This window comes from Ruditapes philippinarum, unplaced genomic scaffold (assembly GCF_026571515.1).
Source record: "Ruditapes philippinarum isolate M1 unplaced genomic scaffold, ASM2657151v2 ctg2374_1_1_1_1, whole genome shotgun sequence".
In the NCBI taxonomy this organism is placed as follows: Eukaryota; Metazoa; Mollusca; class Bivalvia; order Venerida; family Veneridae; genus Ruditapes; species Ruditapes philippinarum.
The window spans coordinates 76,208-92,291 of record NW_026856895.1 but is presented as its reverse complement, the minus strand read 5'-3'; the positions used below and the strand labels follow the sequence as shown (position 1 = coordinate 92,291).

The 16,084-nt window shown below is 31.1% G+C and overlaps 1 protein-coding gene across 1 annotated transcript; it reads right to left on the bottom strand.

The window, feature by feature from the left end:
* Nucleotides 1-231: 231 nt before the first annotated feature.
* Nucleotides 232-15,913, bottom strand: LOC132748051 (BTB/POZ domain-containing protein 9-like). Its single transcript, XM_060737596.1, has 12 exons — nucleotides 15,835-15,913; nucleotides 13,926-14,142; nucleotides 12,332-12,467; nucleotides 11,758-11,988; nucleotides 9,911-10,175; nucleotides 9,047-9,266; nucleotides 8,518-8,637; nucleotides 7,541-7,650; nucleotides 6,570-6,759; nucleotides 5,818-5,925; nucleotides 3,363-3,441; nucleotides 232-2,947 (listed from the first exon to the last, which is right to left on the bottom strand). The coding sequence occupies exons 2-12, from the start codon at nucleotides 14,114-14,116 to the stop codon at nucleotides 2,624-2,626; spliced, it is 1,974 nt and encodes a 657-aa protein (XP_060593579.1). The 5' UTR covers nucleotides 14,117-14,142; nucleotides 15,835-15,913; the 3' UTR covers nucleotides 232-2,623.
* Nucleotides 15,914-16,084: the final 171 nt, after the last annotated feature.

The following is a 16,084-nucleotide window of genomic DNA, read 5'->3' as shown; positions in this document are numbered from 1 at the left end:
AAATAAATTAATAGGTTTTAAATCAATTATAATGGGCGGTTTACAAATCTTAGCAAAAAATGCAACCGTTTTTTACATACATGCATTTTTCTTTATTATAACAATAAATTGTAGAAAAATATTAAATATGTTATACATTAATGAACAATATCAAATGTAAAACGAAATTTTTTTAAGCACTGAAAATTATCTGAACAAAAATGGTGTTTTTTTACAAACTTGCTATGTAAAATGTCATTATCATATCTGAGGAGAAGTGGAAAAAATTTATCAGTATGAGTTGCCATATAATATAAGATTTTTTAAACAACATCAAGAAATTATAATAGAGCAAGTCTTTTGGACTGTTTAATAAAAGTTAAATTATACAACAAAGAAACTGAGATTTTTTTATCATATTACTAAACGCATTGAAATTATTGAAAATGAACTAGTTTGATGTTTTAATGTTTTACAAGAGCTTTCATATCATGTTTTGTTATGAAATGTATAGACAAAAATGACCTCAAAATGATATACACATGTGTAAAATAAAGAAATATATAGTGGTTATATTACATGAAAAACAAGAGACATCCTGTGATAAATGTAAGTATAAATTTCCAACACAGAAATTATGTACATTTACTGACCATTGTTACAGGTTTTCTGATGCATAATCATAACTACAACAATGAAATATATACATAATATATACAACACACATATTTAATCCACTGTTACGACATGTTCTTATATACATATAACTATATATGTGCTAACATATACTTCCAACAAGAAGGCTTTGATGGCCTCACTATAAAGGCTCTAAATGACATGGGACAAATAATATTGATTACTATAAATAAACAACAAGCATAAGGTATAAATCAAGTACAACTGATATAAAGTTCAAATCTGCAGTCTGCTTCTAATATTGTGCAAATAGTCCAAATTTCATAAGTGAATCTCTAACAATAAAGAGATCACTGGGTCATATTGTGTATCAAGTACAAATTAAAGGCTCTAGCACAAGAAAGTAGTTCACTAGATAAAATACAGGTCAACTGTTATCAAAGATCAATTCAGCATATAACACAGTGACATAGTCAAAATTTCATAGTAGTACTACTAAATACAATAATCTAAGTCACTGGGTCAAAAACTGGGACAAATTGATATCAAAATTCATTGGCATGTTATATTGTGTATGTAGTCTAGAAAACATTTTCAAAAGTTTTGAATTTTGCTTTGGATACACAATATATGAAAGGAACTTTATTTCTGCAGGAAGTTTATTGATGTAAAATCTGCAGAAATTTAAGCTGATAAGTTTTGTCTGTACATTTACATGTTACATTGTTTTCTACAGTTAGATATTCTGCAATACATTGCTGAATTACATTATTGGCTTTGTATTTCAAAAGCACCGAGTCAGTTCTATATATGTTTAAATAGAGGATACTGTTACATATACATTGAATTTTCAATGTATTAATGAACTTTTGTTTGCATTATATTTTATACCATTACAATTATATAAACCATCCTAGTTATATACCCCTAACAACTATAAACTAGAACTATCACTAAATGTGATTAATACCACCGCAAGACTGCTTTGGAAATGAGGATGTTACTAGTAACAGAATACCTTGTAAAAGTTATGGTTGTGGGCAATTAAATATAGCTTTGGTTCTTGTATGTTGCATTTCCGATGAAGATTTATTGAATTACTCTGTAATAAGTCCAGAAAGACAAGGAAAAGGAACAAAGGGCAATAACTCTATAAATACTGAAGATGGAGTTATGGTAATTGTACACTGCACTTCCTCTCATTGTGCTTGACCATTTTACGAAGTTTTATTGAATTCCAACTATTAGTTTTCAAGTTATGCACTGGACAAAAAATGTAACAAAGGGCAATAACTGAAATTAGTCCAAATAGAGTATTGTTCTTGTTCTTGAATTCCAACTATTAGTCTTCAAGTTATGGTCCGGACAAAAGAAAGCAATGGAAAAGTAACAAAGTGCAATAACTCTGTAATTAGTCAAGATGGAGTTATGGTTCTTGTGTACTGCACTTTCCCTTATTATGCTTGACAATTGTATGAAATAGTTTTGAATTCCAGGCAGTAGTTTTCAAGTTATGCTCCGGACAAGGAAAAGTAACAAAGGGCATAACTCTGTAATTAGTCAAGATGGAGTTATGGTTCTTGTGCACTGCACTTCCTCTCAATGTGCTTGACCATTGAATGAAGTTATATTGAATTCCAACTATTAGTCTTCAAGTTATGCTCCGGACAAGGAAAAGTAACAAAGGGCATAACTCTGTAATTAGTCAAGATGGAGTTATGGTTCTTGTGCACTGCACTTCCTCTCAATATGCTTGACCATTGTATGAAGTTATATTGAATTCCAACCATTAGTCTTCAAGTTATGCTCCGGACAAGGAAAATGCAACAGACCGCTGGACCGACCGACCATTCGACCGACTGACCACTGGGTGACTCCTATATACCCCCCCAAACTTCGTTTCGGGGGGTATAAATACTGTTATACGTTAGCAAGCTAGAAAACAGAAGTAATATGAATATAATATACAACACAACATCTCTTAGTTTCAGATCTCCCACTAGAACTACTATCTTCTCTCTGTTTCAGAACCACCACTAGAACTACTGTCAGACTCTTGTCTCTCTGACTCAGGTATATCTAAACTTTCCTGACCTAAATCACCACTCACATTCACCGCCATACTTGCACCAACTAAATGGTTGCCAGGTTGAGGCAGGAAGCCAGCTAGTTGAGGACTACCAGGATTTCTACATACTGAAGGTCTAGGTGAGAGACTTGGTTCTGTCTGGTTCACCTTGGATACCGTACATGGACTACCTGGTGGTGATGATCGTGTTACAGATATTCTAGCAGACTTTGATGGTGTCTCGAAATGTACACAATGAAATACCTGTAAAATATATACTTGTATGACAAACATTTATGATAAAATAAAAGTTAGCTCTTATCTTATTGACCAGATGTAACAGACTTACACGTAAGTGAATTCTAACCAATATATTATTTATTTTTATTATTATATATTACATCTTTCTTAAGCTACATGTAAAATGTAAGCAGACTTTAAGGGTATAAAGCTATATATTATGAAATATATGAAAAATTTATCAACAGTAAAAATAGTTTCCATTATCTAACAGTGGATTTTTGAAAAGTTGAGATATTAATGTCTCTGTTATTTAATACACATGACTATTGTAGGTAAACAGAATAAAATTTTAACAGTATAAAATGTTCCTGAACAAAAAATCATGCTGCTATTTTAAGAAAAGTTTTAACCGTTTAACAATGAATATATAACTTACCTCGTTGGCTGTGTTATGAGTACCGACTATCTTTATAAAAGCTATTGGTTGTTTTGGAAATGTAATTTCCTGCCACGATCTGCAAATATATAACACAGAACGAATACACTTCATCTTGTATTAAAACTAAATGGCAAAAATACAGATTTAATTATTTGATTTTCACAAGTCTATTTTTAGCTTCAGTGACCTACTTAATCATCAGATTGGACCCAGTTACATGTATAGGTTAGTGTTTAATTATATGTATTAACAAAAATAATTGGTCAAGCCTGCCACAGGCAGGCGACCAATTATTTTTGTTAATGCATATCATAAACATTAACCTATTTAATGATCAACATTATTTTTTCAACCAAAAACAAGGCCTTTCACTAAATCACCGATAGCTCCGCCCTTTCGCTCTACAAGATGTCTACACCTTGTCAAATTTCTAACATATCACATTTAGATAAGCTAAATAAATGGCCCTTTCAACATATAATCAGGCACATTTTTACTGAAATGTCACAGAATTTATACCTTTATCTACAGTAATTACATGTAGGTAAAAACAATGGAGTTAATGAAATGTGTACATCCTTTTAAAATAAATGAAAAATGTGAGAAAAATACATTAGAGATTATTAATTATTTGTAAAACAGTTTACAGGTGGAGGGGGTCAGTTTACAATGAGTTTTCCAGCCAAAAATGTAATCATTGTATTCATTGTTAATGCAGTTCATTCCTATCAAGTGAAAGAAAATTGTTTTTTGGTTACTTTTTCTAGAAAATATAAAGTTTAAACAGTCAGCAATTTATAACAGACTTTAAACAGTCAGCAATTTATAACAGACATTTTTCTTAGAGTTAAAAGGATATAAAAAAGTTACTATGTAATCATTTGTCTCTGCGTGCCCCACATGTATTATCTATGTAATAAATCCTCACATTTAGAAAGCCTAATTATTTTTACGTTGGCATTGTTTTGCTAACCTTTATATTTTCCAATTCAGAGTGCAATTTACACCTCTAACTCCTCCCTAATATAATGCATTACTGAAATTTGTTAGACTGGTTAGACGACAGATTAAGTAAATTTTATTTAGTTAGTACACATTAACCAAAGTTAGACTTAGCAGAAATTTGAAAAATACTACAATGTGATTGGACAAAAAATAATGTTGATCATTAACTACAGTAAGACTATCATGCTGGAAAAAAAAACAACGAGGAAAATGATGCAATTCGGTAAAAACAATGGAGTTAATGAAATGTGTACATCCTTTATAAATAAATGGAAAATGTGAGAAAATACATTAGATTAATAATTTATACAAATTCGTTATTAACTTTAAGTTATTCACTAACATTTAAAATCCCTATTGAATTGCTCATTTGAAAAACAGATTTTCTGTGTACAGGTGGAGGGGGTCCATTTACAAAGAGTTTTCCAGCCAAAAAATGTAATCATTGTATTCTTAATATCAAGGATTGTTAATGCAGTTCATTCCTATCAACTGAAAGAAAATTATGTTTTGGTTACTTTTTCTAGAAAAAAAAAGAAGTTAAAAACAGTCAGCAATCTATAACCGACATTTTTCTTGATATAAAAAAGTTATTATGTAATTATTTGTCTCTGCATGTCCCACATGTATTATCTATGTAATAAATTAATTGATTGTATCCTCACATTTAGAAACACCTGACCTCGCTTAATTGTTTTTTACGTTGGCATTGTTTTGATAACCTTAGATATTTTACAATTCAGAGTGCAAATCACACCTCTAACTCCTCCCTAATATGATGCATTATTGAAATTTGTTAGACTGGTTAGACGACAGATTAAGTAAATTTTATTTAGTTAGTACACATTAACCAAAGTTAGACTAAGCAGAAATTTGAAAAATACTACAATGTGATTGGACAAAAAATAATGTTGATCATTAATACTTTTTTTTGGGAAGTTACTTAAGAATAGTTCTTGTGAAGTTTGTTCAAAATCCTTCAAGTGATTCAGGAAGGCATGGTGTTAAAAAGAGAAACTGTGAATAATAACAATCAACAGACTACATGTCATCACAAAAGCTAATGTCCGATCAAAATTTATCATATGATTTACAGTAGTATTCGTATCTTTATTTTTGAGCCATGAAAAACTACCTTATGTACAAAATGACATATTAAATTATCTTATAAATCCATGAACAATCATTTCACTCTGTAATTATACAAATCACCACGATGAAAGTAAAAAATATTATGCACATATATGAAATAGAGCAATGTATGTACTTTTTTCATTGACAAACTTTATAAATTTACTTGATTTAAAGGAATAGATAACATAAAGCCCTGGTTTTCAGTCTAATATAGACATTATTATTATAAAATACTACTCCTCCATATTATCTATTATTTAAAGACTGACTGAATTTTCAATAATAACAATTTAGAATGTAAAATAATGCCTACTTGGATGGTGTATTTCTTTTATCACATATCATAGTCCAGTTTGTGTTGTCTACAGACGCCTCTATATAATAACAATACGAACGGTCATCACAGTCCCATAGTAACATCCTGTATATAAAATATCATAAATCATAACATCCTGTATATAAAATATCATAAATCATAACATCCTGTATATAAAATATCATAAATCATAACATCCTGTATATAAAATATCATAAATCATAACATCCTGTATATAAATTATCATAAATCATAACATCCTGTGTATAAAATATCATAAATCATAACATCCTGTATATAAAATATCATAAATCATAACATCCTGTATATAAATTATCATAAATCATAACATCCTGTATATAAATTATCATAAATCATAACAACCTGTAAAATATCATAACAAACCTACTGTCATTTTCCTGTTGTATTTATATGTTCACACACAAACAAGACAAAGGTCCAGTTTATTTTTCATACAATATAATTCAACAGTTTTTACCTTTGATTATTACAAAAACGTTGAAAGAATAAGTCAGTTCCTACTTTTGGTTTATTAAGTATGTATACAATAACTCAGAATTCTTTTTTTACCTTTTTATTAACCTCTAACATGCTCTAAAGCCATCAACTGAATTTTTATCAAACTCCTGTTTGCCCATTCTAAAACAGGCACAATGTACTTTAAATATCAAATGACATATAATTATCTTAGATTATCAAATGTATAATTCAGGAAATCTAATTTTTACCTCATAGAATCTAGCATAAAAGGTTGTGGTAACTGTATAATGATATTTCCACTACCCAGCTGGTGACAGGTATAACCCGAGTCCCAGTCATACTGATGTGTATCACCGTTCAACAGAGCATTTCTACTGCGACTAACACCCTCTATGACACACGCATTCCTTGATATGGTTGCTACATTTTCATCAGGCACTACAACAAATAACATAATTATATACTTTAACAAACATGTAACCAATCACAAAAATGTACATAAATAACATCAGTAATTATCTTAAACTTGATGACCAGTGTTAGTTATTGGTGAACTAAATTACCAGTAGAGTTCATTACAGCAATAATTGGACAATTGGTTATGATTTGCATGTAAATAAAGCAATAATTGGACAAATGATTACCATTAACATGCATACAAGTACAATGGGCTATTTATTTATTTCATGAAAATTGTAGTAGTAAGTCTTTAACTGGTAGTCTGTGGCCTAGTGGTTAATGTTGTTGACTTCAAAACACTTGCAACTTCACTGCTGTGGGTTTGAATCCCACCAGGGACTTTGGGTTCTTTCTTATGAGAAAGCTATCCAGCTAGCTTACAGAATGTTGATGGTTCTACTCAGGTGCCCGTTTTGAAATAATGCACTGTATGGCACTTGAGATCTTCCTCCACCAATAAAGCATAAAGTCACCATATGGTGTGTTGCAAACCAAACCAGAACACACAAGACATGCCTTTAACATCAGGAAAAGTTATGCCTGATTGTTCTAACAAGAAACTTTAACAGACTTACTATTCTGGCTGCCTTGTTTTGTACATAATCATCTAAAATCATTTGAATGATCAATAAACAGTGTGACAATGATTAAGGAATGTAAGGAATGCAAGAACTGTACACAACTATACACAACTGTACACAACTGTACACAACTGTACACAACACACTATTTATTCACACAAGTCTCTAGATTAACTCACCTATTAGGCCTCTCTCAAGACGGAAAGGTTTTGTTGTATGTAAACATTCAAAAGATACCAAATGGAACACCCTGTTTTGTGTATTATGTGTACCAACAACTCTTATATACCTGAAAAATAAATATGATAAAATAAAACCTTATTTTAATATAACAGCATAAGTCATGTTAACATACAGTTTTGAGCACTAACTTGAATCTGTGTGACATGGAGATTAAAAAAAAAAGACAGTATCACTTAAAAAAGATCCAATTCTTTAATTGATGATTGTGCCCAATGGTCCCATTATAGTTTATATATTGCGCCCATTTGTACTTTAGGGGGCCATAGGTGCAATAGCGCAGTCTAGATTGAACATTGGACTTCTTTCCGTCGTTTTAAGGATTGATGTTGCACACAAGACTTTAATCAGGAATTTCCTGGTAAAGTGACCTCCTATTATGATTTCAAAGACACGTGTGAAGGTTCAGGTAAATATCTTAAGAAGTTGATGAGATGAAATGTTGTACAAGAATTGCATTTACAATTTTAATCAGTGTTCTACTGATGCAAATACCGTGTCCCCACCCAACTATTCTTTAAACAGCTAACAGGTCTTTAAAGCTACATACCTCCAGATTTATGCTAATTTTTATGAAAATTCTAAAACCATATTTAAAAGTAAAATATTGTAAAGTGAACAAAGGAAATAATTAACACATTTCAAACATGCAAACAGCAATTGCTATCAACATAAATTACCAAAAAGATGTCAAAGTAAGTGAAAATAGTCCTTACTATGTTAGTCTAACGCAGTAGAAATATGGTGATAAATAATGCCCAAATCAGTCCTTAATTGCAAATAACATGTCAATTATAACTTTAATTTTTAATCTGTTAACTTTTCTTGAAATCTACATTACTTTTTATCAATTTTCTTGAAATAATTTGGCTCATCTGGAGGCATGCAGCTTCAAAGATAAAACAGTAAAGCATACCTGACAACTTTAGCTGGAAAGTGTAATGTTTGTTCAGATCTACACCAGTATCTTGTATAATCTATAACTTTCTCATAATCTTTGTCATCCATTGATACTTCTATATAATACGAATAGGACCTGAATAAAAATATATTCAAATTCTCATATAATTATGTTTATAGATAAATTCAACTGCATTCACTTTATAGCAATTCAACAAGGTGACAGACTTAAAGCTAAGATGAGATTAGACTTAGGCCAATGATGTTTCTTATAAGCTCGGTATGCATGTTGCCATAATGAGGTCAAAATAATGACCTTTAATGTTGTGCATCCAATTTTCTTTTTTACTGTATTAACTAGGTAACTAAAACTATAATTTATCAGTCTGATCATTGGATGACATTTACACAAAAGGTCAAAATCTTTCCCTTTTAAAACAGAAATTTCAAATTTTTTTTCAAACTTACTATTTTTTTCTAAAGTTTGACCAGAGTGGTCCTAAATTATCATTATTCTTTCTTTTGTTAATGAATATACTAGTTACCTGTGATCTCGGTCCCACAATAACAGTTTAATAGTATTGAGTATATAAGGCTGTGCTAGTTTGATCACTATTCCCTGACCGTTGTTGTCATCAATCAAATGTCGTGTAAAGCCACGGTCAAGGTCATATGTTGATGTGTCGCCGTCCAGCAGTGCGGCTTTCATCTCACCTCGTATCACCTGAGCTCCATGCCTTGTTGTCGCTACATTCTCCTCCGGTACTAACAATCACATAAAATATCATGTACATTTTCTGTGTGAGTATTAACTATTCCTTAAAATGTCTAATAAATGACAATACATATAAGGTTTCAACCGACTAAAATTGTTATAGTGACTTACTTGTACCCAAAATAGAATAAAATAATATTGTATATAATCTGTTTTATTACATTTTTTTGATCTAAAAGAAATATATGTCATTTGAAAATGTTAAATTAATGCCATATTTAATGGTTAACACCCTTCACATTATTCCCTAATCAAACAAATAGGACTGTCAAGTGCATTACAACACGATATATGCACAGCATAAAAAGGAATGGTTACACACCATATTGTCAATAAACCAAATGGAGTCAGGAAAATTACTTCTATGCTCAATGTAGTTCAACACCTTTTTATCAATTCCCTTTTCATAATTATGTTACAATGGAAATAGATATCCATTTTTCTTGCATTGAAGTATGATATCATGATAACTGATTTATCATTTAAATGCTTTGTAATTAATCACTCCTTTGTGATCATATTCCTGCATATTTGAACTCGACCTATGCATTATTCTACAACAACACACTCAATATCTATTCCTTCAATAAAATTATCATAACATAGCTTGAACAATAATGAGTCAATTTCTTACATTTAAAGCCTCTATATTTCAGCTCCATATTTCTACACTCTGTCTGAATCTTGATGGCATCAAGAATGGCATCTGGTGACACAAATGAGGTATCTCTAACAGCATTCAGTAACTCATGCATGGACATTAGAGCAAGTCTCACAGACTCTAATATAGATGTAGGATCTTCACCTTCATTCTCTACAGCCCATCTCTGTATAGAGGTAAATATCTCGATCTCCGGGGCACAAAACGAATCCCTCGAGATCAACTCCTTCACAGAGTGCTAAATATAATATACAATTATAAATCAATACTGTTAACAGAAAATATCATTTCACCTCTGTAGTTCATATCAAACACAAACAGAATATACCCAATAAAATGTTTTAAATGGGCATTAAGAGGGGAAAATGAATTCAATTAACATATCATTTGTTTATATGTTAAAGGCTGGGACATCTCCTGCATTTAAGCCATGACTCAATAAGATAAATAAGGATCACTAATTGATGCATTTATACATTAGATAACTCACCTTGGACAGTGTAAGGAAAGCTTATATAGATTACTCACCTTGGACAGTGTAAAGAAAGCTTATATAGATTACTGACATTGGACAGTGTAAGGAATGATTATATAGATTACTCACCTTGGACAGTGTAAAGAAAGCTAATATAGATTACTCACCTTGGACAGTGTAAGGAAAGCTTATATAGATTACTCACCTTGGACAGTGTAAGGAAAGCTTATATAGATTACTCACCTTGGACAGTGTAAGGAAAGCTTATATAGATTACTCACCTTGGACAGTGTAAGGAAAGCTTATATAAATTACTCACCTTGGACAGTGTAAGGAAAGATTATATAGATTACTCACCTTGGACAGTGTAAGGAAAGATTATATAGATAACTCACCTTGGACAGTGTAAGGAAAGCTAATATAGATTACTCACCTTGGACAGTGTAAGGAAAGCTTATATAGATAACTCACCTTGGACAGTGTAAGGAAAGCTAATATAGATTACTCACCTTGGACAGTGTAAAGAAAGATTATATAGATAACTCACCTTGGACAGTGTAAGGAAAGCTAATATAGATTACTCACCTTGGACAGTGTAAGGAAAGCTTATATAGATAACTCACCTTGGACAGTGTAAGGAAAGCTAATATAGATTACTCACCTTGGACAGTGTAAAGAAAGCTTATATAGATTACTCACCTTGGACAGTGTAAGGAAAGATTATATAGATAACTCACCTTGGACAGTGTAAGGAAAGCTAATATAGATTACTCACCTTGGACAGTGTAAGGAAAGCTTATATAGATTACTCACCTTGGACAGTGTAAGGAAAGCTTATATAGATTACTCACCTTGGACAGTGTAAAGAAAGCTTATATAGATTACTCACCTTGGACAGTGTAAGGAAAGATTATATAGATTACTCACCTTGGACAGTGTAAGGAAAGCTAATATAGATTACTCACCTTGGACAGTGTAAGGAATGATTATATAGATTACTCACCTTGGACAGTGTAAGGAAAGCTTATATAGATAACTCACCTTGGACAGTGTAAGGAAAGCTAATATAGATTACACACCTTGGACAGTGTAAGGAAAGCTAATATAGATTACTCACCTTGGACAGTGTAAGGAAAGCTTATATAGATAACTCACCTTGGACAGTGTAAGGAAAGCTAATATAGATTACTCACCTTGGACAGTGTAAGGAAAGCTTATATAGATTACTCACCTTGGACAGTGTAAGGAAAGCTTATATAGATAACTCACCTTGGACAGTGTAAGGAAAGCTAATATAGATTACTCACCTTGGACAGTGTAAGGAAAGCTTATATAGATTACTCACCTTGGACAGTGTAAGGAAAGCTTCACTCTGGAGAATCGGTGATGCGTTTCTATCCATGAAGTCCTTACAAGTTTCACATAAACTGTGTAGATTATAAATGTTGGCTAGATCATATATCAAACAAACATTTCTGATGTTTAATATAGCCTTCAAGTAGTCGGATATAGCAGATTCTAGCTCTGTGAAACCATACCTATGAGCCATACCAAGTATATCTAGTAGATGTTCCTCCTGCAAAAAATAACAATTATCATTATAACTGTCATTAATAAAGTTAAATATTTTCTCATTTGGCTAGATTTTTCCATTTTTCCAAAGTAAAAAAAAGTTTATAATACTGAGAGGAGAAAATGTAATTAAATTTTAGACTTGTAGCATTATATAAAATATATATTACTTATTTGATATATGTTTTCTGATGATAAATAAAGGTAAAAATATATGAGAAATGTATATATAAATGTATAATATCTACATGTATATATACATTTCTCATTTCGGATTCTTCCTGTTCACATCACTATAAGAATATTTTTGTTTTAATATCATGTTGTTATATTTATATTTAATTTACCTTAACTTCCATCAAATTCATTTTTCCTGTATACATATATTTAAGAACAGCTTCAAAAGCTTTAGCTGACGTGTCCTGTAATTTAACTTCACTGGTTCCCGGCTGTGACTCCCTCAGTCCACCAAATAACATTGCCCTAAAATAAAAAACATCAATGCAAAATTGATATTAATTAGTGTTGCCATAATGCATTGTTTTAAAACATGCTAAGATTGACTTTTATAAATGGAAAATTTATTATACATACATTTACATAAAGAGGGAAGCTGACTAATACTTGAAAAAACTAGTAGCCTATAAGCCATTGTCGCTAAAAAATTTAAAGTGACATTATGCCCATCTAAGGGTATATAACGCGTGAACGGGTGAATATCAAAATAAGTTTCATTTCGCCATAATTCCTTTATACTTAATTATTAAGTTCGCATAAACAATAAGTAACGCAGAGATCCCAACGAAATTTCTGTAAATATCTATTAGAATTTACACCTAACCCTTAGTTTATAAAAAGAGTGGGGCAGTCTTTTTAGATTTTAGGCTGATTTATAATTTTATTCAAAACATTTTCCAATATCAACTGTTGGTCAATCACCATTTTGTCAGTTAATCTTTTGAAATATAAAGTCAATTCAGCTCAACTTGACTATGAAAATATGAGCATAATGTCACTTTAATCTAAACAAATTCAAAAGATGTTGATACATACACATGAATATATTTAAAAGCCTTTCTAGATAACTCACACCATTATAATTAAAATGGACTTTCAATCTGCACAATAACTGATCAATTTTAAAGGAAAATTCATATTTTAAAATCTGTTCAAACTTAATTGAGAACAGTGAAGAGTATCATATATCAGACAGCACAGTTGTGCCCCATGATCTTGCTCAGCACCGATTGTTTGGGTAGATTCAGTTTCTGCAAGAAGGTATGGAGTTAAACATGATAGGCTATACTGCTTATTCAGTGTTGTCTGGTTTTTTTTTATTATGATAAACAAGTATAAAAGAAAACATGTATGCATGATCATCATTAAATTCAATATCATTAACAAAACATCCTTCCTGTTAATTACTGTCAAAGTTTAACACTTTAACTGTATAACAGCATTTTGCTTTATAATCATTCCCCAGCAGATTTCCTTTGTTTAAATGAATTACACAAAACATTGATGTGATGTAATATATACATTTTTTTTTTTTTTTTTTTTTTTGGGGGGGGGGGTTTTACGTCACATCGACACAGTATAGGTCATATCGCGACGTTCCAGCTTTACTGGTGGAGGAATCCCTCAGGTGCCCTTTCATGCATTATTTCAGGCACGAACGGGTACCTGAGTAGAACCACCGACGTTCCGTAAGCTAGCTGGATAGCTTCCTCACATGAAAGAATCCAAAGTTCCTGTCGGGATGTATACATCATAGTAACATGTACTGTAAGTTTTTAAGAAAATGCATTAAAACACGAACAGTACTAGATTTTGCTTTAAACAATAAAATACCACATGTGTTATTATATATTACTTATATATTTCATCCTATTTTAAACTATTAAGGTAATAGGTAACATTAACGCATGTCAAAAAAGGTACCTGAAATATTCTGATCTAGCAGCTAGAATAACTTTATGAGCCTGAAATCTCCGCTCCTCAACGACCAAGGTAATATCACTATATTCGGAGTTCTCAATTAACTCTCCTAGATTGTTAGATAATGATGACACATGGTCGATGATTCCTGACGGGTTTAAACCCGGTGATCTCATGTGGTTGTAATCACACATTCTTCTTTATTCTATGCCATTCGAAACTAAAACATAAAAAACTGTTATATAGTTATAACTGCAAAATCATTGCTGACATATATTTGTATAGTCTTAACTTTATTTGTGATAACCTTTATAAATATGATGTTATCCTGTCTGTTATGGTCAGTTCCATGGCAAGAAATTCTGTTTAATATACCTTGCAGTAATTACGAAGTCCAGAAAAGGGCTGGTTTCTATATATATTGAAAATTATATGCTTGTTATTAAATCATAAGAGCTTTCAAAATTATAGCACCTAATTCAGTTAAATGTTTATAACAGCTTGCAATGAGACTTTGTATTAAATTGATTATAAGCTTATACGGGCCCGTACGGCTAGCCAAAAGTTCTAGCCGTATGTGAGTCACGCACGACTAGCAAGGACACACTGTATTGGCTAGCCATACGGCACTATCAATATTATATGGAAGTTGAAAATGCATATGTTATTTTATGACTTTAAGCGAGGATTTCAACCAAGAAACAGCAATTGTCTTCGTATGTTTACTTTTAAGAGATTAATCGCAGTTTAATAACATCAATTGAAATAGTTTACACAATTTTGATAATAAGCCTCTTTTGTTTCATTAAGTTTAATTTTTAAATTGAAAAAAAAACAAAACAAAAAAACACCGAAAATAATCGTTGTTTGGCTGTGATAATTGTGTCAATTACCGACGGTAAAGAAGTTTGTCCATCATTAAGGAAAGTTTGCATGTTCCGTGAAACGCATTCTAAAATTCTATTGTCAGTCCCTGGGTAGGCTTTAATTAAGGCTAATTAATTGATTGTGCTTTTATGTTCGATATTTATCTACTGTATTTGAAAATTATTATTTTTTTTTTTTGCTTTTCACCGTTTTATTTTTCAATATTCTTTTTATTTATTTATTTATTCCACTCCGATTATTATTTATTCGATCCATATGTTCTTAATTAACAAAAAAGATTTAATAATTCATCTAAAATACAAATTTTCATACAAGTAAAACAAAAAATCATTATAAGCATGAAAATCAAGGACGTTATAACTTATAACATGCAATTTTGACAATTATCAAGATAGATTATACAACGCTTGTAAGTATTCATTTTTTCTTACAAAACAGCGGAGAATCTTTATTACAGTGAACACACTATGACAAATGCGGAGACTTGATTTAAATCCTCGTTTAAAGACACAAAATAACATATATGCATTTTCGACTTCCATATAATTTTGAAAAGTGCCGTACGGCTAGACAATACAGTGCGTCTTGGCTAGACGTACGTGACTCACGTACGGCTAGAACTTTTGGCTAGCCGTACGGGCCTGTACGGCTAGCCACTTCCTAATTAATTTAATATATTGTCAACACCTTCACAGCTTTTTAAATTGAACTGTAAATTATATTCAACAGTATTGCTAAATTAAAATAAGAATAAAATATATATATAGTGTAGATTACCTAATGTGCATGATAAATATTAGCTACATAACAGAAAAATGGATGTCTAATTGACATGAAAATAGAAATTAGAATATCATTTATCTTTATTTATTATCTTTGATACCATCCGAAAACCTTTCCGAAATCACGATATAAATTTCGGTAATTTATCGTTGGTGCTTTGGAAAATGAATCATGTCACAGACAGAAAATCAACATATTTTAAAATAAAACCATCATTTAACTTAAATACCACTGCAAATACCTGAAAAATCAATGAATTTCTACTGATTTTTTTCTGGAACCATTTCAAACGGTGCAAGTACTAACATAACCATTGCAAACAATCCTACTAAATATTTGACGAATTTTGTTGTATCGTTGTCGACACAAGATACGATTTTAAAAGTTCAAAATCGTTTAATTAAGATTTCTTAAATGACAAAAAAAAAAAACGGACAGTCCAGTAATGGCTCTGTGTCACTTAGACATTTTGTGGGGGAAATATGTAAATC